The sequence below is a fragment of the Poeciliopsis prolifica genome, unplaced genomic scaffold, assembly GCF_027474105.1.
Source record: "Poeciliopsis prolifica strain line A6 unplaced genomic scaffold, Auburn_PproV2 SCAFFOLD033, whole genome shotgun sequence".
Lineage (NCBI taxonomy): Eukaryota > Metazoa > Chordata > Actinopteri > Cyprinodontiformes > Poeciliidae > Poeciliopsis > Poeciliopsis prolifica.
Genome location: NW_026562408.1, coordinates 5,823,758 through 5,851,666, shown reverse-complemented (window position 1 = coordinate 5,851,666; position 27,909 = coordinate 5,823,758). Strand labels below are relative to the sequence as shown.

The 27,909-nt window shown below is 39.5% G+C and overlaps 1 protein-coding gene across 3 annotated transcripts; it reads left to right on the top strand.

Annotated features, from left to right (window-relative positions):
• The first annotated feature begins 2,733 nt into the window (after positions 1–2,733).
• supt20 (SPT20 homolog, SAGA complex component) lies at positions 2,734–27,797 on the top strand. 3 transcript variants are annotated; one of them, XM_055051352.1, is made up of 24 exons: positions 2,734–2,853; positions 3,329–3,424; positions 3,596–3,631; positions 3,770–3,895; positions 5,015–5,141; positions 5,240–5,343; positions 5,488–5,604; positions 5,700–5,753; positions 6,674–6,813; positions 6,961–7,117; positions 8,654–8,710; positions 8,813–8,887; positions 9,706–9,875; positions 9,952–9,984; positions 10,082–10,193; positions 10,315–10,420; positions 19,856–20,014; positions 20,314–20,623; positions 20,705–20,820; positions 21,543–21,598; positions 22,050–22,160; positions 23,566–23,656; positions 24,338–24,426; positions 27,249–27,797. In XM_055051352.1, the coding sequence occupies exons 2-24, from the start codon at positions 3,422–3,424 to the stop codon at positions 27,393–27,395; spliced, it is 2,496 nt and encodes an 831-aa protein (XP_054907327.1). In that variant the 5' UTR covers positions 2,734–2,853; positions 3,329–3,421; the 3' UTR covers positions 27,396–27,797. The 3 variants fall into 3 exon arrangements, with proteins under 3 accessions (XP_054907327.1, XP_054907326.1, XP_054907328.1); XM_055051351.1 differs by having other exon boundaries at positions 5,015–5,150; XM_055051353.1 differs by lacking the exon at positions 24,338–24,426.
• Positions 27,798–27,909: the final 112 nt, after the last annotated feature.

Below are 27,909 nucleotides of genomic sequence, written 5' to 3'. Positions count from 1 at the left end.
TTATTGAACATGGAATAAAAATTGTGAAAGAAGACGTCTGGTCAGCACCTTAGGAGGGATTCCCCGTGATGTTTTGGGTGCAGAAAGTTGGAACCCTGAGAAATGGAGATGGCTTTTTGTTGCACAATATGGTCTGTTTTTAATCTTTTATTTTATTCCACATATAAATAAAGAGATAAATGTAACTTTACTTCTGATCAGTAAGTTGTGTTAGTTTATTTTCTCATTTTTGGTCAGCGAGTCACCGTGACACAATAATTTTCTACCACCGACTCAGCTAAGAATCTGGTTACCCACCCACAGCACGCAAAAGTCTTTTATATAAGCCAGATTCATGTAAACTGAGAATTGAAAATGTCACATCTGACCTAAAGTCAGTCATGTTGTGTAAGGGATAAAGTAAATTTACAGGTCTGTGCTGTAGCGGAAGAGTGTTTATGCCCTCGGCATTCAACTCAGAAGTTATGAAAGACACTTCTGAGACTTTAAAAACATTGTACAAAAGTTTCGGTGAATTCTGAAGTTCGCAATTCTGCCCGAGCCTGTTTTATACTTATATTTAATAAAGTAATTACATAAAGTGCTGTAAGTAATACCTGTCTGTTACTCGTAAAAATTCTTCCCTCCTGTTTCAGCTTGAGAATCTGGTGTCCTGTTCTTCCCTCTTCTGGTCAGTGAAGGAATTTCAACAGGCCTACATAAATTAGTGGTAACCTGGAAGTCTTAAAGTTATGCTTAAACTTATTTAATTAGTTGTATGAGATTTTGTCCTTCTGCAAATACTATATGCAACAGTGATAATGTCAATGTATTAATGTCTTTACAATCAGTCAAAGCACAATGATTTTTTTTTCCAATTGTGAACAAAGGAAGATTGATTTTCAGCTGTTTACAAGTTTGTCACAAATCCAAATCTGAAATTTAAACAGTGAAGGACTAATTTTCTTTGGTTCATTTGCCAGAACATGCAAATGAAAGGGATGGGATTTTTTTTTTTTGACAAGTTTCTGTGATTTAGTGTCAGTAATTTATTTAGTTTTTGGATTTTTATGATTTTTTTATACTCATCTGAAGCTCATTAATTTATCAGCTTAGATTCTGGAGTACAACAAATTTCACAATGTGTCAGAGTAGAAATCCCACTCTTTATTCAGATTTAGTAGAAGTTTAAACCTTATCACTAAAGGCATGTCATGCAAGACCAAAAGTGTTTACAAGCAGCAAAAGCAATAAATAAATAAATATTCTTGACATAATACAAAAAGTGGAATTCAGTTGGTTTTCAATCAAAAGCTTTAAGCATATAAACATATTCTATTGTGAATCTGTTAAGTAATTTGCATATATCTGTAAACATTTGGTCTGGACGACACTGGTTTTCAAAGATTTTCATAACTTTAATGAGTATGGCACAACTATAAACCTACCAAAACATGGCCCATCTTAGAAATGCCTAAGAGTTTCTACTTAGGGGACTCCTAATCAAGAGTCTCATGATTAATTTGGTAAAGCTCCAGAGATTTCAGCTCAAATGGAAGAATCTGTTGACCAGACAGCCATTCCTTGTGCAGTCCAAACTAGGATTCTGGAGTACAAGTGCAAAGACAAGTGTAAAAAGAAGACCATAACAAGTTGTAGTTTCAATTTGCCTTAATTTATGAACATGTGTAGGGAGATGTTCTATTGGGATGAGACTAAAATTTAACCATCAGGTCTACATGCAAAACATTGCATATGTGGAAAAAATGCATCATGTTGCAGGATTGCATTTCTTCCTTGGGGACAGGAAAACTGATCAACATTGAATATGTGGAAAAACAGCATCATTCTGCAGGGATGTGGTGCTTCCCCAGGGACAGGAAAACTAATCAGAATTGTCAGAAAGAGAAACACGGTGGAATCCTGAAACTACAACAAACTTGAGACAGCAATTGATGTTCCCCTACCAGCAAAGGAATAACCTTAAATATGCAAAAGCTATAGTGGAATGATTTTGATCAAAGAATAATTCAGTAATAACTGAAGATAAGAACCAGGGCACAGTCAAAGACCAGACCCATAATGTATTGAGATTGGGGAAATGCATGGTGATGGGTACTCTAAATTCAATCTGAATTTAAAGTAAATACAATGAGTAATTATATAAAAATTCCCTTCTCACCCACCGCGGGTGGTTCTTATCCTCTGAGCTCGGGTCCTCTACCAGAGGCCTGGGAGCTTGAGGGTTCTGCGCAGTATCTTGGCTGTGCCAAGGACTGCACATTTCTGGACTGAGATGTCTGATGTTGTTCCTGGGATCTGTTGTAGCCACTGCTCCAGTTTGGGGGTTATATAGATTCAGGATATAGATATAGATATATATAGATATATATTTATAATTATAAATAGACGGACGGACGGACGGACGGGAAATTCAAGTGGATAATATCATTTAAGAAATTATGCTGAGGTTCCACTGTACTTCAATTATGAGAGGATAATTTATTGTTCATTACATTGAACAATGAGAAACTTCATATAGGCCTACCCATTTTGTATTATTTTGTTACTTTCACTTAATAATATGATCAATTGGTTTGTCACTAACATATTTGAAATGCATTTTGTAAACCTGGATCGACATGTAAAAAGAAAAATTCAATGAATTATCGATCAGGTGTTGATCAGTTGTGAGGTATAGGTGCTGGCTGAGGCTCCTCCCACCGCTGCTCAGACCGGAAGTTTAGCTGTTGTTGTCACACTGGAAGAAAATGGCTGCTGCTCCGACTTTTTTTCACTGAAGACACTGATATTTCCATTTCATTTTGTTTCATTGCACTGGGGGCTTTTCTCGACCGCTATGCAACGTCAAAGGCAAGTGCGTTCTGATCGCTGACACCGACCTGTCTCGGCTTTGTTGTGTCCCAAACGGTGTAGTGTAGCTTTCAACTTCAAGCTTGTGCTAGCGTTAGCCATGCTAGCCTCAACGGTCAGGCATCACCGAGCTTGTTGCTGTTCAGGCACTCTCTCTGGACTCCATTCACTGTCACTGGAGTTCCATTTGTCACATACATTTTATTCATTCCCGGCTATTTTTGGCGTGTATTTACTTTATTGTAGGATTTTAAGCAAAAATAAAAGATGGAACAACTTAGTTTACAGTTCGCTCGTCAGTAACCGTTGGTGTTTTAATATGTTGCATCTGATTGATTGATTGCCAGCAACACTATTTTAGCATAAAGACTGTGTGAACGACCAGATGGGCATTCTCGGTGCATAGATGTTTATCATCACTTTTCATCGGAGTTTGTTTTAACCATTGCAATGTGTCTCCTGTTCTGCTCTGCAGGGTGTGAATGGTCACTCTGGGAAGGTGACAGTGTGGGGCAGAAAGGACAGCATCATAAACTGTCACTCGCCTTGCAGCTGGCAGTGGACCACAATGGTAAATGCAATTTATAAAGTTTCATTTCACCCACATATTTGCTTTATTTTTACTATAGCAGTTAATCAGATTGTAGCATTTCAGGGAGAAACCTCTCATATGCTCTGATCTCAGGCTGTTTATACATCCAACTGATCTGTTTTTTTTTTTTTTTAATTATCCACCTCAAAGCAACAAGTTCTGGAATATGCATTGGATCGAGCCGAGGTAATTATTTCATTTTACCTGTTTTATGCCTGTTTTACATTAGTGGAATAATGTATTTTTAAAAAGTTTTATGTTAGCATCAATTCTGCAAATCTTTCCTGATGCTTTGTAATTTGGTTTATTACTTGTGTGTTGTAGTACATTGTGGAAAGTGCTCGACAGCGACCAGCCAAAAGAAGAATCTCATCCGGCGGCAGGAAGAGTTTGTATCAGAAGCTCCATGAGCTCTATATTGAAGAATGTGAAAAAGAACCAGAGTTAAAGGTTTGTGTTTGTCTGCTTCACTCATAAATTAAATGTTGAATAAATAAATAAGCTAGAATGTCTATTAGATCTATTCGAATACATTTATTTTAGTAATATAATTAAAAAGTGAAACTTATATTACTTGATTGATTAGGTAATCAATTAAGTAATTGATTGATTTATTAGGTGATCAATCAAGTAATGAAATCTCTGACATTAACATTAGCGAAATCGTTAACATTAGCTCAGAAATTTTTAATATTGAACAGAATGATTTTTTTTTTTTTAAACATGAAAGAAATCTGAGCCTCATGATTGGGTGTTCTGTTCTTGACAGTTTCAGTTTTCTCAATGCTGTCCCTGTTCCTGTTGCTTGTGTATGTTTTCCTTCCACTTGGCTTTACTTTGATATGCTTGGATTCAGCACTTTACAAATGGTCGTTTAATACTAATCACTAATGGTTTTGTCATCGTAATATATAGCATAAAATTTTGTGATAAGATTTAAGGCATATTAAATTGAGGCATATCAATTACATGGGATAAAATGTAATTTGCATTAAATAAAATTACGCACAAGGATGTTTCAAATATTAGGCTTTGTAGACAAAAAAATGGCAAAAGGTTGAGTTGCTTTGTCTAAATGTGTGGAAGTAAATATCAATGTTTAAATTGCCTCAGTGTTAGCAGCTACTGTTATTTAACTTAAGCAGGCAAAGAAAGATCCATAAAAAGAATGAAAATATTCTTCTGATTGTGTCACCTAACTGTTTTTAAAAATACATAAAATTATTGAGGAATCTTCCCATAGGAAGCATTTTTCAGAAATAACTACAGCCATGTAATCATTATTTACTTATGCCAAGCTGAGTGTGATGATGCTGTTTTTTATTCAGACTGCTAGAATTTTTCCTTCACATTAAAATATTTCAGGCTATATATTTTTGCAGCTTTTTAAAATGCACATATTATGCTATTCCAAAAGACAGATTACACATATGCCACAAGTTTAGAGCTGCTTGAAAACATCCACCTAATTTTGTAAAATAAAGCCATATGCTGACCATATGTTGTACAGTATTCTGGAAAATAGTTCCAACATTCCCTGAGTAGGTCTTTTCCCAACTCTTTTTTCAGAATCTGAGAAGAAATGTGAATCTACTAGAAAAGCTGGTGTCTCAGGAGTCTGTATCGTGTCTGGTGGTCAACCTGTACCCTGGGAATGAAGGCTATTCGCTAATGCTCAGGGGCAAAAATGGATCCGGTAAAACTAGTTATGTAGAGTTTTTTTTGTTTGTTTTTTTACCTCTACATGTTTATAATACAGTGTTTCTAACCAGATCGTTTTGTTCTGCTGTCTAGACTCTGAAACCATCCGTCTCCCATATGAAGAAAGAGAGCTTCTGGAGTACCTGGATGCGGAGGAGTTGCCTCCCATTCTGGTGGATCTGTTGGAGAAATCACAGGTGTGTGAGCAGTAACAGCTTCAGATTGAAACCATATACAGGAGGTGGAAAAAACAGAGATGTACAGTATTTTCTAAATCTCTGACATAATTAGTTTAGGTATTCTCTTAAATTTTAACTGCTGATTTGTGGGTTGTGTCTCAGGTGAACATCTTCCACTGTGGCTGTGTAATAGTCGAGGTGAGAGACTACAGGCAAGCTGGTAATACAAAGATCCCCACCTATCAGAGCAGGCACATTCTTCTGCGGCCAACCATGCAGGTAATTTACTGACTGACATAATATGATGCTAAGTTATAGCTGGGACATTTTCTGACTGTTATCCAGAAACTAAAACAACTCTGTTTGCCCTGCAGACTCTAATCTGTGACGTACATGCCATGACCAGTGACCACCACAAGTGGACACAGGTAAATGACCATGCTAGGTGATAGAGTTATGAATGTTGGTCTCCTGTTATCACTATCATGCATCTCAGACTCTTGTATTCTCAGGTTAAATTGTAGCCTCACGGCTGCATTCTTCATTTTTTTCCAAATTTGCACAATCATTCATTCAAACCAAATCTGAAGTAGGATTTTGTTTTGTTTTGAAAATTCTGAATGTTTTTCTTAAAAACACATTTTCTTTCAGTACCAGAAAACACCTACTACTGAAAGCTGCCTATGCTCCACCTTGCATTAACGTTGGTCAGCAATTCTTTACCCAAAGCTTTAATACATTTATATAAACATATATAAATAGTTTTTAAGTCACTGCTTTTAATCAGAGCCTATGCCACTGTTCTAGTATCTTTAATGGCATTAAGATTACTGACATTGATATTGTCTCTTTGGGTTTTTGTGTCTGTCTATTGTTGTTTTATGCTTTTGCATAGATGTATTTCTAATTATTACTCCTTTTTATTCAGTTTTAAAATGAATGATAATGTAAAAGCTGTTATGTTTGCTAAGATGGTAATGATTTTTTTTACTCTGCAATGTCACTTGTACTTGGTAGAAGTTAATAAGATCACAAAGTATGTATGTCTTGCTTTGATTTTATTGTAAATGCAAATGTCTACCTTTTTTCTGAAAATAGTTGAAATTGCTTCAAGATTTCTTTCAAAACTGAGGAACTTTCTCATCCGTTCCATTTGTTTCTACGTGCAAAAAATTATCTTTTTAAATTCTAATACTGGTTAGGAAGCTTTCTGTTCTGCTACTTTTATTTGAATGAAGCACATGTAGTATATATGTATGTTGTCATTCTATCCACTTCTCATGTTTCTGAGTCATTTTTGAAGCCAACTCATTTGTTGGCCTTTTCTCTCGTTTCTTCCCTTCTGTAGGATGATAAATTGCAGCTGGAGAGTCAGTTGATTTTGGCCACAGCTGAACCTCTGTGCCTGGACCCTTCCATTTCTGTTACTTGCACAGCCAACCGTCTGCTCTACAACAAACAGAAAATGAACACTCGTTCGATGAAACGGTACACCCGACAGAGTTGGCAGGAGCTTAGCTTGGTTTTAGTCATACAAGGGGAAAATCTTAAACAGTGGTTATTAAAAGTGAAGTCATGGAATTGTGAAAAGAAAACAGGAAAATAATTTTAACATTTTTTTAATCTGTTTTGTAGATGTTTTAAGAGGCACTCCCGGGCTGCTCTGAACAGGCAGCAGGAACTGTCTCATCTGCCCGTGCCACCACAGCTACGACTCTACGACTACCTTCAGAAGAGGAAGGAAAGGAAACCTGCTCCTGTCATAGACTTAAAAATCTCAAAGGTTGGAAATGTAAGTTGAGGATTATTCCCAATCATTTTATCCAAATACATCAGTTTTCTCCTGCAGCTGAAAAGCAGAGGCTCTAAGAATTTGGAAATTATATTTATTGAGCACACATGATGTCCATGCATTGGTGCAGTTTGCATTTACTGGCAAAATGATCAGAAGCTATTTATTTTGTTGCAGGTTTTTTTTTCTCTTAACACTTACTGTTGCTGTAAATAACAGTTTTCCTTATCTTAACTCACATTTCCAAAAGGCCATTGACTTTTCCAATATGTTTCATGACAAATGGTGATGGGAAGGTTCAAAGGATAAAATATAGCAAGTTAGCTGTACTCAAATCAGCCTTACTGTTATCTGCTGAAACTCTTGCTCTCTCTTGCTGCCTGAATGAAGCACAAAACTGTCTCAAAAAGGGTGCCGCCGATAAATTCACTCTGATTTTCTTAATTTTGAAAAATCTGTCATTAGTAATGCATCTCTTATCCACTGATCTAATCTACCTCTGCAAAGATATGAAAATTAGCCACTGCTCCTGTTTGTTCTGTCGTAAGAAAGGGCCAATTGACACATCCGTCCACAGCCGTATGTGCTTGTTTAACAATAGTCACCCCACTGTTGCTATATAAATCAACTTTTCAGACAAAAAGGTGGCCAAAAATGGGCAGCTCAGGCTTATAAAGATCAGTGATCAGCCAGAAAACTGCAGTTTCTCTTTCAAATAGATTCTGTCATCTCAGTGGTTTGAACATGGCTAACTTTGAAATTTGTTGCTGTACACATAAAGTAACTTGGTTTATATTTAAGGCAAAGACTGGATTTTTAAGTTTCAACCAACTGGTCCACTGATGGAACCATTCATGCAGAAAATATGTTTACTAGCTAATTTCTCTGTGCAGCTCTTCTTACAGCCTCATTGTGACACTGTAATTGATTAAGTGGGTATAAAAATTGATAAATAATTGGATGATCTTTAGGTTTGACAACCATGAAAAGGAATTCATACCAAACAGACTAAACATGCTTGTTGATCGTCCAATATTTCTCACAGTTATAAAATGTGTCTGGGTTCCTTATCCAGCTGAGTTATGAATCACCCTTCATAAACCTGCAAACCAAAGAATGCATCTGAGAAATCTATTTGTTAGTCGTTTAATGCTTGTTTCTTCCTGCATCTGTTGCTGGTGTGAGTTTAATAGTTCTCTGTGTTATTTGTTCCTGAGGGCATTTCCACACCTGTTTATTGGAGATACTGCAGTGCTACTTGTACTAAATTTAGGGCTTGTTTAATCTATATTTTTACTCAAATTTGTGAGCCAAAATTAAAGCACCACTAAAAATATGTTATAGCCAACATTATTATGGCATCTCGGAGCAGCAGAAATAATTGCTGCTTTTGTGTTTTTAAATATAACATTAAATCTTGGAATACTTTAATATTAGATCATGGTATACATATCCAAGAATCTCATACCAAGCCAAGCCTAACCCAGAGTTAACATCTCTGTTTATTGTCATCTGAATCACATTCAACATTCACAGTGTGTCGACATGTGGAAGCAGAACAACTGCCAGCTAACAGTACCGAAGGAGATCGATGTAAGTAACATGGGATCATTAAAACGCTACTTTAAAACTGAAGGATGATTTGTTCAAATGCAGGCCCAGCCATGCTAATCTTTTGCTGTGGCTCTTCTGTAGGTGGAGAAGTATGCCGTGGTTGAGAAATCTTTGCAGTTGGGAGACACTCAAACCACTGTGATCTGGCCTGCTGAAGTAAGTTTGGCTCTTGCATTTAACAGTCCCTGAGGATGAAAAGCAATGCTGCCTGTGTGCTGTCAGAAGAAAAAGCTACAAGTGCTTGTTAAAAATGTTTATGGCCCTATTAAAAACCAAGTTAATTATTTTGACCAGCTATATTGTGCATCATGACCACACAGTATCTTTAATTTAGTGTGCATAAAGGAAATAATAAAAACAGGAACAGTTTGGAACTGTTTTAAATTTCACTCCTGCTTCTACTTATGTCCTTAGACAAACCTGAGTGTTGTTTTCTATGGGCTGCATTGTTTCTTCTTAGATACGAAGTTCCTACAAAGTCTGGAAATGTATGGAATAGTTTTCAAGTGTTTACTAGGTTTTCATGGATGCTGAAAAAATATCTTCTATGCATTGTTCCAGCTAGACATCTGTCCATTTATTCCTATATTATTTCTTTCCTTTTTATGTTGTTTTTTTATTGCTTTATAAATAGCAATTATATTTGTAATTTTGTATTTACACATTGAAGATATTTAAATGTTCCACTTCCTTATGTTGAAAGGTCACTGGAATAAGATTGGATATTTTTTAAGAGATTATGGCCTAAAATATGGAGACCACTTAGCATGTTTTTTTTAAAAATTTTTTTATAATCAACCAGGAGTGTAAGATAATGAAATCATGAAACACATTTACAGGTCAGATAATGTGTAAATAATTAAAATGTGGCTTTTCAAAGAGAAGTTATCATATTCACACTAGACAATGTGTCAAAAAAGATGAAAGTCTGCACTTTTGTGGATGAAATGACATTGGGGGTCATGTCTAAACAGGAAGTTATAGATGACTACACATTTGAATGTGAAGTGGGCGGCCAAGCTCAGAGAACTAAGGTGTCCATCTTCCAGTCGATGGGGGACCCGCTGGTTTACGGGAAGATCTACTCTGCTAAAGAAACAAAAGCAGAGGAGGACAGCCCAGATTTAAAGCTTATACACCCGACGTAAGGATACATCATTAAATAAATTTTTCCTGACATATTTGGATTTAATTCATTTACTTTCATTGTTGGATTTCAGTTTCCTCATAGGGTCAAAGATTGATGCAGAAAGGTCAGTCTTATCTTTGTCGATTGTTCCCTAATCCTGTCATACAGTTTTTTTAGTGCACTTTTAAATAATTCTGTACATTTTTTTATCTGTTTCACAGGTTTCTTACCCAGTACAAAGGAGTCTATGAGAAAGATGTGAAGTGTGAGGTCAGGATGTCCCATAACTCAGGCAACGTGGGACAGGGGTCTCTGTCCCCCAGCAAAGATGAGGTAAGACCCTTCCTTTCTTTGAGGGTTTGTAGCTACTGCTTCATTAAGACCAATTGAATTGGTTTTAGATTATGTGATGTCTTGGTTAGACCTTTATGATTTGCCACAATGTCACCTACAGGATGATGGTATTTCTCCTCTTGTACAGACGTCTGTGTTAGGAAAAGGGGTGAAGCATCGACCCCCTCCCATAAAACTGCCTTCAGGATCGGGCAGCAGCTCCTCAGGTACGTCCCACATGGTTCCTACCAACTTTGGAAAATTCTGGAAATTGATTTTACGTATTTTCGAGGTCTGGATTAAGTAAGCAAAAAATTGAGAAATATTTGCATTTTGTGTTTTTCCCAGTCTCATTTGCTAGATTTTATTAGTCCATTCATCTATCTGCTTTTCCATCACCTATACATACATTATTCATCCATCTGTCCATCATTCTTCTGTTTATCCAGCCTTTCATTGACACATGTATTTTACATTTGTTAGTAATCTAGTAACTTTTCCAACAATCTATTTCTCCACACATCTGTCATTATCCACCCTATATTTTCGGTTTCTTCCTTTCTTTCTGTCTGTCTTTCGCATTGCATGCTGGGGTTTGGTGTTTGGGCATGTGGTGAGTGGAATAAGAGATACCATTGTTTTTCTTTCACTAATTTCTGTTTGTTTTTATGTATGGATTGGTATTTGTCTTTGCAGTTTGGTTTCAACAGTAGTGCTTTTTGGTTACTGGTTGCAGTTTTTCTGCAGGGATGGCGTCCTGAAGGACACCGTCCCTGTTATTGAGTCATAAAGTGAGAGTGGAACATGGAAATATTGCCTACAACTCTCTTATGATCATAGGGGTTGTTGTTTTTGTCCTGCAGCCCAAGTTGGTTCTCAACTTGCTGAAAGCGGAATCACAGTAAATAATGAGTTTATTAAAAATTCCCTTTTAGGTGTTCCATCCACCTGGATTTCACTGAACAGAGTTCCACCCTTTGTATCTCACAAAGCGCTAGCGCAGGAGCATACTTGATTCAAAAGAATAGTTTGGGCTATAGGGATTCCGAGCTTAAATACGTTCAATCTCCACATAGACAGGTGTTTACATGCTTGGATTTACCAACCCAGTCATTAGATGTCTCTTTCCAAGGTAAACACAAGGAAGGGATATTATGTGATTTTTTTGAAATATTTTGAATGTGAAAATGTTGGGCAACTAGATGTATTATTAATTTAGTGTGCCACAGTAAGGGTAAATAAGGCAGAAAAACTGTTGAGGAACAATTCAAAACAACTTGTTTTCTTTTTTCTCACTCTGTGTCATCTACATGACACACAGTCCCTTTGCCATAGCAACTGACTGACAACGCCACTGATGTATCAGGATTCACACCAAAAAACACAAAAACATTTCCCACACAAAGAACAGAACATTCATCTTGTTGCAGTATTATGTTTTCAGGCTTGATAACTATTTTATGATTTTTAATAAGTGATTGTCTGAACACAGCAGTGGTAGCTTAGTTGATTTGCTAATTTAAACTTTTTCTCTACTGATGATCTGTCAGAGTTCGTCTGTGGGTCGTGTTTTCTTTTTTTTTTCTTTAACTGAACCGAAACACAAGGAGTTCCACAGCACATCAACATGTTAAAGTTGTCAAAGTCAAGCTAGCTTAACTGACCTGCTTCCCTTTCCCTCGCTATTTTATTTTAATTAAAACTTTCTCTGACCTTGTTGACAATTAGTAGCAAAGTACTGCATCCCTTTTTCTTGTATATTTCATGCATAGATTTAAAAATGTACATGTTATGTTGACCATTTGATAGAAAACACAACAATAGTCATCATTGGCAAGCAATTGTTTGCCTTCCACACAGAGCTGGAGGGCGGGATCTTCCACACGTGACGTCATGCTGCAAAGTCTCTATTGAAATTACATTTGAGACTTCTCCTTTCAGACTGCAAATTTCTCAAAAGCTGTTTGGTGGATGTGGATACTTTTGGTTGCCTTTGGCTCTGCTGCCTCTCCAGAAAGCTACACGTCTTGGACTGGACAAACATCTTTTTATGTCAGAAACATCAAAGCTCGATCTGAGCTTGTTAGCACATTTGTATTGCTCATTAATTGATGCTTGGAGAACCTTAAAAGTTTTCTGGGATTCTGATCCTAGACCCGACGTGGATTTTGGAGGAACCATTGTTCTACAATGACTTTGTTACACAAGACTGATGTCGTCATCCACAATAAGGACTAAGTTTGTTCAAGCTGGGTTTGTGAAACTTGGTCACCTGGCAAGAGTTTCAATGAAAAGGGAATGCAATACTTACATCAAGTCTGTCAGAATTCTGAAGAGGATTATGGAAGTAGTCCGGCAGTCGGTACCTTTGCAACTTAGAGTATTAGATGAAAACAGTGCTCTAGTTGACCAATGGAACAATGAATATGAGTACATATTTCCACTACTTTTAGTCACTCCATTATATGATTGTTTGTATGTTGAGAGTAGATTGTTTCTTTCTCTGAAAATGCCTGTGTTGGGAGCAGCTCTGACAAAGTTGCACTCTCTGGCTGGTGTCAGAGTTGAGGTGGACTCATATTTTTGGATCGTATCTTACCCCTAAAGGCAGATGGAGGAGCTTGTATAAGTTGCCTGTTGAAAAGTGGGTTGGTGACCTCCAGTGGAAGATTATATTTGGTCAATATCTACAAACCAATGCAGAGCTCACTTCGACCCAATTGCTCGGGAGGAATGTTCTTTTTGCAGACATCAAGCAAAACTAGAAGTTTTTTTGTCTTGTTGAATGTTAAAAGGCTTGTTTAGGATTTTGCAAGACTATTTGGAAGTTCAGAATGAACAATTTTCTACAACAGTTTTTGTTTGTGGTCTTAAATACACCGCTAGTGTTACAACCTCCCCCCCCCCCCCCCCCCAAGACCAATAAGGGTAAAATCTGGCGCTGGTTGTAACACAAAAAAACAAACAGTTGTCTGTAGCAAAATGTGGATAATTTATTTACAGTGCAGGTAAGTCAACTAAAACAAAGAACAGAACACAGGGAAGTATTTATCTTCAGGGTCTCCAAGGCCAAAATAACAAACAAAACCCCCCTTTGTCTAGCTAAGAAATTAAAAAGAACTTTCTAATGGTAAATAGAAGAAAAGAAAATACAACCTGAACTCCCTGGCTAGCCATCAAAACAGGAGAAAAATGGTTGAACACAAATGGCAGAGAACCCCTACCAGCTTCCACTGTGAAAAAGAAAAAAAACAAAACAACAGGTTTTGGTTAACACACTTCAAAGGCTCACAGCCAAAATCACTCAGTCACCAGTCAAAGTGTCAGATCAGGTCAAGGCCCAAACAAGAAGGGATCCAACATTGGTTGTATGAAGCTCTTTATGTAGTGGCTGATGAGCTCCAACACATTTCACCTGTGCATCTGAAACACAGAGAGAGAGGACTCTCTCATGAAGAGAGCCCCTAGAGGTCAGTGACCGTAACACCCTCCCCCATAAAATCCTACATAAAACATTTCTTCAACTGACAATACCACAGTGAGATAAACAACATTATATCCTGGATAGTACATCAGCTATCACATTGTCCACCCCCTTCTTATGCCTAATGTCTAGGTTGTATTCTTGGGCCAATAAAGCCCAACGCATTAACCGCTGGTTGTGGTTATACATGCGGTTCAGGAAAACCAGTGGATTATGGTCCGTATAGACTGTCACAGGACTTGTTGAACCCACATAAACTTCAAAATGCTGCAAAGCCAATAGCATGGCTAATGTTTCCTTCTCAATTGTGGAATAGTTTAATTGATGAGGCTTGAACTTAGCTGAGTAGTAGGAAACTGGGTGACTGATGTCATCTGTCCCGTCTTGGAGCAACACTGCCCCAGCCCCAGTGGCACTTGCATCTACCTCCAGCTTGAAGGTCTTGCTGAAATCTGGAGCTGCCAATACAGGAGCACTGCATAGAAAGGACTTTGCACAGTCAAATGCATGTTGACATGCAGTAGTCCATTTGAATGGCATCTTTGGACTACACAAATTTGTCAGAGGAGCCACCACCACTGAGAAGTTCCTGCAGAAACACCTATAATAGCCAACCAATCCTAAGAAACGGCGTAGCTCACGTCTTGTGGTGGGCACTGGGTAGTTTAGGATAGCCTCCACCTTTGCATTCACCGGACGTACCTGGCCATGGCCCACTTCCTTTCCAAGGTACGTCACCACCGCTTTGGCAAACTCACACTTTGCCAGATTTAAGGTGAGGGAGGCTTGAGCTAGACGAGCAAACACAGTTTTCAGAGTGTTAATGTGATCAGTCCAGGTTGATGAATAGATTACAATGTCGTCCAAGTAGACATTACAGTTCTTAATGTCTCCCAATACAACGTTCATCAGTCGCTGAAAGGTAGCTGGTGCATTTCGCATTCCAAATGCCATCACAGTATATTGCAAAAAATGGTCTGGTGTGACGAAAGCTGAAATGTCAGAAGCTCTGGCAGTCAGAGGAACTTGCCAGTACCCTTTCAGCAGATCTAATTTTGTTATATAGATGGCTGCACCAATACTGTCTATGCAGTCTTCCATACGAGCAATGGATGTGAATCTGGGACTGTAACTGCATTTACTCTTCGAAAGTCTGTACAGAAACGTTGAGAACCATCTGACTTTGGTGTCAGAAGACATGGAGCTCCAGGAGCTATGACTCTGTACAGCCAACCCATTTTCCAGTAAGTACTGAACCTTTCTTCATCATTTCCCTCTTGACTGGGGGACAACGGTACGCATGTTGTTTAATGGGTGGGGTATTACCCACATCAATATCATGCTCCTACTGAGGTCCTAGAGGGCACATCGCCAAAAAGCATAGGGTGCAGCTTGATCAGTTCTTCCACATCCTCCTTCTCACCCTGGGAAGATAGGACAAATATGCATCCAAGGAATCCAAAATGACAGAGTTCGAAAGCCTACCACATTGGCCCTCATCATTCTTCTTCAAACCATCATGGGGAGTATGTCCAGACACCAGAGAGATTGATGCAGGTTGCGGAGAGTCCTCACGACCAGTGTCCTTGTCTTCTTCTCTGGAGTGAAACAACTTCAACATATTTATATGACACAGACGCATTTTGCGCCTCCTATCAGGAGTATGGACAATGTAGTCAGTGTCATTGACTTTGCTTTTTACCACATATGGGCCTGCAAATTGGGCTGAAAGTGATGGGCCAGGTGTGGGCACCAACATGAGCACTTTATCACCTGGCTCAAATGACCGCTTTACAGTCTTTTTGTCATATAGATGTTTCATTTCCCTTGGGCAGCTGATAAAGACTCTCTTGCTATCGAACAAGCATGGTATAGACACTCCCGACACTGTGTGACAAACTCAAGGACGTTAGATTGTGGCTGCGTCTCAGCTGACAGGAGTTGCTCCTTCAGAACCTTCAGTGGTCCCCTTACACCATGCCCAAATACAAGTTCAGCAGGGCAAAAACCAAGAGACTCCTGTTTAGCTTCTCGGGCTGCAAACAGCAGAAAAGGAAGGCCTTCATCCCAGCTTTTGTCTGTTTCATGGCAATATTTTCTCATCATGGCCTTGATAGTTTGATGCCACCTTTCTAGAGCACCTTGTGACTGGGGATGGTACGGACTTGAGGGAACATGTTTAATGCCAAAAGACTGTAGTGTCTGCTTGAAGATTTTGGATTGAAAATTGCTACCTTGATCAGTTTGTATAATTCTAGGCAGACCAAAAGTTGCAAAAAACTTCAGAAGAGCTTTCGTTATGGTGGGCGCTGTAATCTTCCGCAGTGGAATGGCTTCAGGGAAACGAGTGGCAACACACATGACAGTCAGGAGAAATTGATTACCAGCTTTTGTTCTGGGCAGAGGACCTACACAGTCCACTAGGACACGCTCAAAAGGCTCACCAACTGCAGGAATGGGTTTAAGAGGAACAGGTGGTACCCTCTGATTAGGTTTACCCACTATTTGGCAAACTTTACATGTCCTACAGAACCTGGCAACATCCTTTTTCAGGCCTGGCCAGAAAAAATGCTGCAGAATACGATCATGGGTTTTAGTGATTCCCAAATGACCTGACCATGAGTGGTCATGTGCCATCTGCAGTATTTGTTCACGATAACCTTGAGGAATAACAATTTGATATACTACTCCCCAATCCTCTCCAACACCTTTCTGTTGCAAGGCAGGCCTTGATCCATTTCCTCATGAGTAATTCATTCTCAACATAAAATTTATGGGCCTTATTATTTACTGAATCACTCACACTTTCAAAGCATTTAATGAGAGTTTCATCACTTTTCTGAGCTTGGCTCAAACTCTCACGCGACATTGATTGCGGGATAAAAACCTCAGACTTTTGGTGAAGTCCTCCTTGAGGGATGCTGGTTCTACAAGGTCATCTGCTGGCAGCTTGTCCTCCATCAAAGCAGAGCTTAGAACAGAGTCTTCCAAGTTCACTTCCTTCAGCTTACGGGCTTGAGACCTGGTAAGAGCACTGACAGCAAACACATCAGGATGGGCTTCCAACAACTCATCTTCACCCATCATGCAACTGGGTTTATCCACCACCTCAGGTACAGGAAGAACCTTGTCTCCAGCAAGATCATTCTCCATTATAAATTCAACCCCCTGAACAGGGAATGAGTTTCTCACCGCAACTTTAAAGAATCCAGAGGCCAACCTGGACTTTAGGTGAACATGATGTAAAGGTGCCGGTACATAACCATTCCAATTCCTTGTACCACTGTACTTGCATTACAGGAAGTATCAGCATTGAATGGCAGAAAACCAGACAGGATGAATGACTGGGAACCACCCGTGTCCCTCAGTATTCTCACTGGTTTCTCATCCTCAGGACGACCTGTTAATGAGACAACCATCAAAAATGAAGGGCTTAAAACAGTCATCAGGTTCACTCAGGTTTGAAAGTTGTGGGGAAGATCTGAGCGTCTTGACTAGGCCAACCCCCTTAGGTTTTGGTGGTTGGGGTGCCTGTTTACGTTTCAGGGCCAAACAGTCAGAAACAATATGCCCCATCTTGTGGCAATAAAACATTGTCTTTCTGATTTGGAAATTGGAGGGTTCTTAATTGGAGATGGTGGCACATCTTTCCATGTCTTGTCACGAGATGGTTGGTCAGATTTACACACAAAAACATTTTTGTGAGTAAGGGCAAACTCCTCAGCCAGGACAGCTGCCTCTTGTAGGGTGGAGGCTTTTTGCTCATTTAGGTATAAAACTGTGCGGTCTGGAAGGCAGTTTTTGAACTCCTCCAACAATACCAGCTCACGTAGTGAGGTAAAATCAGCAGCTTTAGTTGCCTGGCACCATCTGTCAAATAACATTCCTTTTTCCCTTGCAAATTCAACAAATGTTTGTGTAGAGGATTTTCTTAAGGCTCTGAATCGTTGACTGTAGGCCTCAGGCACCAACTCATATGCCCTGAGTATGGCAGCTTTAACTTTGTCATACACAAGACTGTCTTCAATTGTGAGTGCTGCACATACTTCCTGTGCCTTACCAGCCAGTTTACACTGCAACAAAAGAGACCAGACATCTGTGGGCCAGTGAAGGGCAACAGCAACACGTTCAAACGCATTAAAATATGCCTCCACCTCCGTCTCCCGGAATGGTGGGACCAGGGAAATATTTTTGCTGAGGTCAAATGTAGACGACGCTAGAGAAGAGGGAGGTTTATCTGGTGACATAATGATGTCTTCATTGTCACCAGAACCTGTAGTGTGAACAGTGGCTGGCTTATGAGACTGTAGCTCCAGCTGACGCAACTTAATGGCAGTTTCAGCTTCAATTCTCCAGCAGTTAAGCTGGAATTCAAATTCATCTTTCCGTTCTCGTTCTTTAGCTTCAAGTTCTAGACGAACTAGACGTACCTTCGACGTGACTCAACAGTCGGACTTGATTCAATAGAGAAGGGCTCAAACCGTGGGAGAGAGGCTGGTGGTTTTTTTCCATCCGGCTTGATAACAGGTGGTGTCTTCTCTACCTCCTCAGGCCTATCAGCAGATTCAGAACAGGTGGTGTCCTCCTTCTCCATTTCTCCTGAGAGCACACCTTTTTCAACCAAGACACTAAAGACAAGAGACTTCAGTTCACGTTTGAGCAAAGACTTAGGGACATGGAGACCAAAATACGAAGCAATTTCATACAAATCATCCTTTCTACAGACATCAAACTGTTGTACAGTTGGAGTATCTAAAAACTCCTTCAAACTAAATTGCGCCATACACAAACAAAATGATCCCGGACGAGCCCCCACTTATGTTACAACCCCCCCCCCCCAAGACCAATAAGGGTAAAATCTGGCGCTGGTTGTAACACAAAAAAAAAACAACAGTTGTCTGTAGCAAAATGTGGATAATTTATTTACAGTGCAGGTAAGTCAACTAAAACAAAGAACAGAACACAGGGAAGTATTTATCTTCAGGGTCTCCAAGGCCAAAATAACAAACAAAACACCCCCCTTTGTCTAGCTAAGAAATTAAAAAGAACTTTCTAATGGTAAATAGAAGAAAAGAAAATACAAAACCTGAACTCCCTGGCTAGCCATCAAAACAGGAGAAAAATGGTTGAACACAAATGGCAGAGAACCCCTACCAGCTTCCACTGTGAAAAAGAAAAAAAACAAAACAACAGGTTTTGGTTAACACACTTCAAAGGCTCACAGCCAAAATCACTCAGTCACCAGTCAAAGTGTCAGATCAGGTCAAGGCCCAAACAAGAAGATCCAACATTGGTTGTATGAAGCTCTTTATGTAGTGGCTGATGAGCTCCAACACATTTCACCTGTGCATCTGAAACACAGAGAGAGAGGACTCTCTCATGAAGAGAGCCCCTAGAGGTCAGTGACCGTAACAGCTAGTAAAAGTAAGATTCTTGTTTCACTTAATTTCCTTTTCAGAATGGTAAAATTGGCAATTTGGAAATCAAGAAAGAATAAAATGTTTGGACAGAATTGGACTGTGGTTTAATGTTGTGGTAAGTTTTAAGGGGTTTGTTGCATCAAGGCTAACAGTGGAGCAATAAGTCTGTATGTTTACAGACTTTTGGGATATTAGAAATGTTTTATATTCACTGGGAGATGATGACGTACTCAATTTGTATTTTTAGAATGTCTTTCTTTGTGTGCAATTTTTTACACAGATCGATTTAGGTGTGAGTTGGTTTTAATATTTGATATATTCTTTTCTTTCATGTGAGTAATTGTATTTTGTGGAATTGTGATGAATAGATATGAGTTAAAGGTCTCTCTCTCTCTCATTCTTTTTTATTTCTCTCCGTCCTTCCTTCATTTGAATAAATAAAACAGGTTAAATGCTTCCTAAGTTTAATTATTTTACTATTGCTTTTCAAGTTACTCTTCATTTTAACAAGTACAAGTGTGTCACCAGTGGAAAAAGAGAGTCACAAAAACAATGAACAGCATATGATGTCTTAGTTTTCTCAGGTTCCAGTGCACAAACATGTCAGTGGGGGTTTGCTCTACATTTGTTTTAGAGATGTTTTCTAATCCTAAGCATCAAAGCCCCATCTGGGATTGTTAGCATCTAACTTAAGCTTTATAAAGGGTTAAACAAAACTTTCTGAACATTTATGTAAAGAGTGTTGATCTTCTTTCCAGGTAATCTGTATAGTTCGCAAACCACGAGTGGTTTACTAAAGTGTCCTACGCCGCCACCTCCAGCCAAAAGCCAGACTTTGAACAGGAAGCACTCCATAGAGCTGGGCCAGGTGGGCCTGCTGTCACCTGCCTCCCTCTCTCCGATGGGCTCCACGCAGAGTGAGTACGGCCAACTCTGACTAACTCTTGGACTCAGCATGCGCTGTGCTGGAGCGTGCTGCGCCAGCTCGTCTCCCAGCTTCCAAGTTTAACAGATGTGAATTTTTATGATGAATTCTGATGGATTACCCCAGCAAGAGACCAAATCTCAAGAAATTTGGAAAAATATGGGAACAAGCTTGAGACCTTTGGGAAATGTTGGAATTTTTTAATACATATCATCTTGTCACTAAATGGTCAGAAAAAGACTTCTTTCTAAGCCTCATATTCTTTCTGGACATATTTTTTCTCCTCTTCAGGATCGGGAACCCCTAAGCCTTCTACTCCCACACCCACCAACACACCATGCTCAACCCCTCACCCTTCTGATGCGCTCTCCACGCCCCTCTCAGTGACCCCTACCCCCTCGGATCCTGCCATGGTTCAGAGCCAGTCACAAGCTCCCCTGCTCACACCTTTCGCCCAGCAACAACTGGCTCTTAGCCAGCCTCTACCTGTCATGTCCATCCCTCTTCCCACCATGGGGACGTCGATCACCACAGGATCCACCTCTTCACAAGTTATGGCAAACCCAGGGCTCAACTTCATAAACGTGGTCAGCTCTGTCTGGTAAGAAATAAGTAGCATCAGATGCCTTGTCATATGCTAGTCACTGTGTGTTCTAGTATTGATTTGGCATTGCCTTTGTAGCAGTCCCCAGACTTTAATGAGTGGCTCCAACCCAATGCTGGGTCCAGGTCTTAATCTGAGTGGAATCCTGCCACCTGCAGGGTTGATGTCCACCATGCAGTCCGGTGCCCAGACTGGTAAGCACTCGCTGGCGCTAGTGCTCTGACTTATTGTAGACACATATTAGGAGAGGTTCCTAATATTAAACATTCAAAAATTAGACAAAACCGTTTTTTTCAATTTTATTTCTAAACTTAAAATGATTCTTTTTTCTTTTTAAATATCTGCTTGAAAAGCTGTAATACCGATGTTTCACCAGTGGATGTCATAGTACCTCATGTCACTAGTGAAGTCAGACTGAACAATTTGTTGCTTCAGCAGTTTCATGCCAATGAAATGAACAACAGTTCAAGCACACAACCAAAGATTTTCCTGCAATTCTTTAATGAAAAAAAAAATGGCTAAAAATATTGTTTCAAAATAATTGTATTCAGGGATGCATCGGTAAAATCTTTTTTTATATATAGATGGGAGCTTTCAATTCTACAATAGTATCATTAATCAGTTACTGCATTAAACATTCTGATCCTTTCTGTTCAATCTTTTTACATTGCGTCCCAAAATGTAGCAACGTAAAGAACTTACTGTAAATAAGAAATTTTTTAATGGTAATGTATACTCAAAATGAATAACATTGTAAAATAATCCTGCCTTATCTTATGTAATGTAACATATATGTAACAATCAATATAAAGATGTCACAAGGATCTAAAAATAATAGTCAACAGATAAGTTTGTGTTAAGAAAGTAAAAAGCGTATTAGTTGTTTATGCTGTTGTGTGGTTCTGGTTTGTTACAGGGAGTCCTTTTGGTCTGAACAACAGTGCTGGACTGAGACCGCTGAACCTGTTGCAGGTATGCCTCTCTCTCACTCATGGTAAAGAGCATGTTGATGGATTTTTCCTCACCCTTACCTTCCTTGTCATGTGATGTGTGAACCAGTTGCACAGATTTAACTTTCTTTTATTCCCTTCCATCTCATTACATATGCAAAGCAGAATGTACCATTCTTCTTACTAAAGTGACATTTTATACTCGATTGGAAAATATTGCTATTGTCTGACTGGAAGTGCTTAGTCTTTGCAGGGGGAATAGTTTAGTTCTGACTATTTCTTTGTAGGAACAGTCTATGTTGGGCTCCTTTTTAACTCTCCCATGTCCTTCTTCCTCCCCTTTCCATCACATGTACACGATTTCCCTCCCTCTGCCTGGTCTGTCCTCCCATCCTTCATTCGTCCTCATCTCCTTGTGTTTTACTCCCCTACTTTTTTGTGTGTGCGTGTCGGTGTGTCCATGTTATCTCCAGATCCCTCCTGGTCCTTACATCCTTAACTCTCTGCAGCAGCAGCAGCTGTCCCAGTTCTCCCCACAGCAGAGTCAGTCAGCTACGTCCAGTCCTCAACAGCAGGGGGAGATGGTGAGACACTGCTATTGGAACACGTACTGCCAGCAGTAAAGTCTACATTGGCTAGAACCTGTGACTTCTACGACAATAGCAACATTTGAAAACAATTTCCAAACAAATTTCATCATGGTGGTGGCATCATGATGAGCTAGGGATGCTTTTGTTGATCTGGACTGACGGGAGATGGATGAAGCTGAATACTTGGGAATACAGGACAGAAACTTTTCAGAAGCTGTTTTGCAAAAGAAACAAACCTAAACAAGCAGTCAGAGCAACAATTAAATGTTTGCAGAAGGGTGTGCAACAGTGGCGTAGGGGGTTAGCACAACCTACATATGTCCTATTTATTCGACATATGTGGAGGACTAAGGCCTCCACATATGTCGAGGCCTTAAGTCTTTTCGTCAGCTGCTTCCTTGAGAGCGCACTGGTTCACTGGTGCATGCTGGGTAATGCCATGTGAGCAGCTGAAGGGAGCTGGATGATCATGTTGTGCTGCAGTAAGTGTTGGAGCAGCTTCTCCACTAAGTTGAACCTTAGTCCGCGATGGTTCAACTCCCGCCCCGGGCGACATTTGCTATATGTCTTCCCCTCTCTCTCCGTACCTTACTCTGTCAGCTTACTTTCAAAAAATGCGGGCCACTAGAGCCAACAAAGTTCTTGGAAAAAAATTACCAAAAAAAAAATGTTTGCAGAAATTATATTTTTGTCACAGAATGACCCAGTCAAAAAAATATAACTACGAATCTATTTCAAGTCTCCATCCATTCAAACTGAGCTCAGAATGGATGGAGCTGAATCCATCCATTCTGTCTCCTCAATATTTCAGATTTTCAGATTGGGGAATAATGGGCAAGAATGGTTTTCTCTAGACTGTTTGAAACACACATTTCAGCAACAAGGCGCTTAAAGTGCTTTACATGATAAAACTTAACACACGCAAAAAGTGTAGCTGTAGTTGCAAGAAAAAATTCTTCTATGAGATATTGTTGTGGGAGCCTGGAATACAAATACACACCAGACTTTTCAGATTATTTTTTAAAAAAAGAAAAAAAACATTCTCATTTTCTTTCCATTTCACAATCCACTTTGCTTACCTTTTCATGCTTAAATAAGGCATGCTCCACAGCATGATGCTGCCACCACCATGTTTCAGATTGGGGACATTATATCGACATTTTTTAAGTCTTTTTCTTTCACTTCACAGTTAGGCTTTATATTGTGTCAGTCAGATAAAATATCAGGAAATATGTTGAAGGAAAAAGTTTTGTAAATACTTTTGTAAGGCACTGTATTATTATTTCCACTTGCATATCTTCTCTACGTTTGCTCTCTTTCTGTAAAATACACGTGTTTGTGATTGTACAGGTTTGTCTCTGTTGTAAGCTGCATGTAATTTTACTTTTTGTCATTTCAGACCGACCAAGGATCCGATCAGAGTTTAGGAAACCAGCAGACGGCTGTCATCAATCTCGGGGTTGGAAGCTTCATGTCTCCACAGACAGCAGGTATGAGCCACACCGACTCACCAACACAGCATCCCACACTTCTTCTACTCTCAATCTCTACATTAACCTGATTCCACACAGATGACACCATCACACTCACGACTATGAATCAGACATGATGTCTTGTTTTTATGATTGCATTTACTGTTCATAATATGTAAATAACCTTGATCATTTTGTTGAAGTTAGTTATTGTTCTTCTCTTAGAGGAACGTGTAAAACTGGCAGGAGAGACTCAACTTCCCCCTCTTCTCTGCTACATTCTCTCTTTTTTTCATTCCCCCTGTTATTATTATTTTTTTTTTTTTTTGCCTCCACCCTTTCCCCCGTTCTATATTGCCTTCTTTCCTCTCAAATCACTCTGTTCCTTCACGCCTTAACTTCCCATTCAATTCATGCTATTTGCCCATAATCCATGCACATGGTAATTTTTTTATGTGCCAATGGATTCCCTCCAATGTTCCACATTTTTGCCCTCTCGTTTCATCTGTTTGTGTTGTACTTTAACTGAAACTACACTCTCCCCCCTCTTCATCCTCACCAATGTTTTCCTTTTTGTGCCTATTCTCTCCTCACACTTCACCCCCATGTCTTTCTGACCTTCTCCCTCTCATCATCACCCATTTCCTACTTGGGGATCCCCATTTTCCCCCTTCCTCCTCCCCCTCTCCCTCCCCTTAGTGCTGTCCCAGTTGGGCTGTGGGCTGGACGGGTCTGGGCCCCCGCTGCCTTCTCCAAGGCTTCAGCAGCAGCACCAGCCACAGATTCAAGTAATACAGCAACATTAACATTCATATACACTCAGAGAGGTTTGTAGGAAGCGAACACAGAGACGGGAGCAAGCAGTCAACTGTGCCTGGCTTCATTCACCAGGCTGCTGTTTGTTTTGCTGTTCTGTAAACTTTGAGGAAATGAGGGAACACATGATTTTTTTAGTGTTTCGAATTCAGGCAATTTTTTCTTTTTTTTTTTTCAATTGTTTTGCATAGAGTGCATTGAAAAAGTATTCCTACTCCTTAGAATTTCTTGACATTTTGTCACATTAAAACCACAAAAGCCCAACACAAACTTATGCGTAATCACAAACAGATGTTTGTCTTTTTATTTTTCGAATTTAGGCGCAAATAAAAATCTGAAAACTCTGGCATTTATTTTCTGACACCTCTTTATAAAATTCAGTTCAACCTATAGTTTGAGGAGTTACTTGTGTTGTAAATGGTCTACTCAAATCCAGCTGGATTTTAAAGAACCCATAAATTGGAAAGCATTAGCAAACAAAAGCCTTATGAAAACCAAGAACTGTTCAATCCATCATCTTAAAATAAAATGTGTATGAAATAACTCCAACCTTACCACAAGTTGACGATCCACCTGACTGTGAGGCCAGGAAAGGACAGTGTTAAAAATACAAGCAGCCAACAGCACTGTTTTGATCTAGAGTTCACATGAGACAGTATGTTGACAGGACCCATCCACAAATCTGGTGTTTGGAAGAGCTGCAAGAAAAACATTGTTGAAAGAAGCCAAAATATGTCTGATGTTTGCCTCAAGCTATGTAGTGAATACAATTCATATGTGAAAGAAGGTATTTTGGCCAAATGAGACAAAAATTACAATGTCTTTCCTTTATTAAAGCCAGAGTTCATTGGAAAATGAAACTAAACGCAGGAACATCTGTTTGAAAATGAAAAAGGTTTGAGACCTGGATAGAGTGGAGCTTAATACCAGATAATGTTAAAATCAGTGACTCAATACAATCAGCACTGATTCCTTATAGATTTCTCTTTTTTGTACGGTTGTGACTGAATTGTGACATAAAAACCATTTACTTCTCTTCTGAATTGGAATTTAAGAGACTGAATTTAATTCAGTCTGTATGATTAGCTTTACCTGATTGTACATTTATATATGTAAATTGGTGGTAAAAAATATTAACTAAGCTGAAATAACACTGTCTGAACATAAAAACAGAGCTGCAGTGAAATGCAGTACAGACCTTAATCAAACTGAGAGTCTGCTGCAAGATTTAAAATTAGCTGTTGAAAAGATGCTACCCTCATAATCTCACTGGACTTTATCCGTTTTACAAAACAGTGAGTAAAAATTAAAAATTTCTGAATGTGCAAAGCTGGTAGTACACCTAAACCATGGGACTGAAACTGCAACAAAAGGTGGTTTGACAAAGTGTTGAATCGACGGGAGAGTGTGGTTGCCAGACTTTTCAGATTTCTATTGGTGAAAAATGTTAAAAATCAAGGTCGTTTTCCTTCCACTTTACATTTAATGCCTACGCCTGATGTGGCCCACAATACAATACAATACAATATAACATGGGGTAAAAGATTATATCATAAATGTATTAACAGCCTTCCTGTATTGTACCTACACCAAATATACTACATGTTCTATACTGCACTACAACAGCTAGTTACTCGGTGGGGTGCACATAAGCGATGCTTGTTGGAACGCCACAGGAAGAAAACAACAATATTTCCCACTTTACCAAGTAATGACTAAGTCAGCCCTACTCCATCCTCAAGTGAGGAGCGAGTTCATACCCTCTTTGCTGATCTAAGCAAAGAAAAAATAAACCTGGAATCATTTCACAATCCATAAAAAATGCATTTGCAAACATCCAGATGGATTTTATAGTACTGCAGAGTGCCAGGACTATCAAAACCAAACAGGTCATGAAATTCTGCTGTAAATATCGTGCACTTTACATCAAAGTTCGGCTGGGAAAAAAAATGAGCAAAGGTTAACCTAAAACAGAATACCTTTTCAAAGCACTAAGTACATTTAGAATTTGATAACACCTAAATGTTAACAGAACAACTTACATATTGTATTGTAGTCCAAAAGACGCACAAAACATTAAGCATTAGATTTTTTGGGGTGTGTTCTTTTCTGGTAATTTTCATCCAAAGCATTCTCAACTTAATATGTTTAAGATCTTTCTGCTGTGCTGTATGTTTGGGTTTCTCCCAACAACCCACATATGTCAAAGCTTATGGCTCTTCCAATGGCAGCAACTAACAGCGTGTCAGACCAGAAGGCAGGCATGGTCTAAAACAGCATTTAGCAGTCAGATGTTCAGTACATCTGTGCTGGCGCAAAACTGTTAAAAGGTCCCTGTGATCATAGGCTGATAGGCTGCAGGCATGATGGAAGGGTTTTCTTCACTCTCGGTTGCTGGGCTGCATGTTTGTCTTCACTGAGATCACAGCCAATAATGTGCGTCTCCAGACACAACTGGTGCTGCTTGACTGCATCCTGCCTCACTCCCCAACACTTCCTCTCCCTCCCTTCTGAAAACCATTAACCTCTCTTCTGTATTTCTCCGCACACTCCTCTTGTATGTTGTGCAAACTGGCCTTTAAGTCAGCTTCACTAACCCTCGCTAACGTGGCACAAAGCATATTAGAGACAATTCGATTTCAAGTGAGGGAGGCTGCTTCGCGTCAGGGGCAGTTAAAGTGTTAACCAATGCCAGAGATAACATGTAGATTAAGAACCTCTCACTTTTTGTGATTATTCAGCTTAAAAACAGTGAGACTTTTCTGATTTGTTTGTTTACTTTTTTATTGAACAGTTGCAATTCTTGCAGCACCAAATGCAGCAGCAGCAAATGGCTATGGGAGCAGCGGTTCCTCAGGTGGGAGCGCCACGGCAACATACCGGCAGTCAGCCAAGAAGTAAGAGGAAGAGGAGCACGCCACAGCCGCTCCCAAAGTCATAGCAGACAGAAGTCACACTAAACCCCCAGCCCTACACACACAAAAGGACATGAATGATCTATACTGTGCTGTTTGTTTGCCTCACTTTTAAGACAGCAGACAAAAGACTTGTTTATGCTTTTTCTATCTGATAAATTTGTATGTATTGGTTCTCAGAAGTTTTGGAAAACCAAAACATCCACTGTGGAGGATCAGGTTTTTACAACAGGGACTACTTATAAAGTGAGATGGTCCAGAAGAAGGTGGGTCTGGTAAGCAATGGGTCTCCATGGTTACAATGTCCTGTTAGGAAGACTTTTTTTTTTTTTTGTGAGGACTGAGAGGAGCCCGAATGCACATTCTCAGGAGGATTTTGCACGGGGCCGTCTGATCCTCCTGCCTCTGCTTTGTTGACCTCCACCCCCTTTCCCAAAATAAAAAGCCCCAGTAGATACTGCCCTTTAAGCACAGATCCGAGCTGAGCTTATGTCGACACCAAATCCTCCATGTAACCATGACGACTTTGTGAAAATGCAA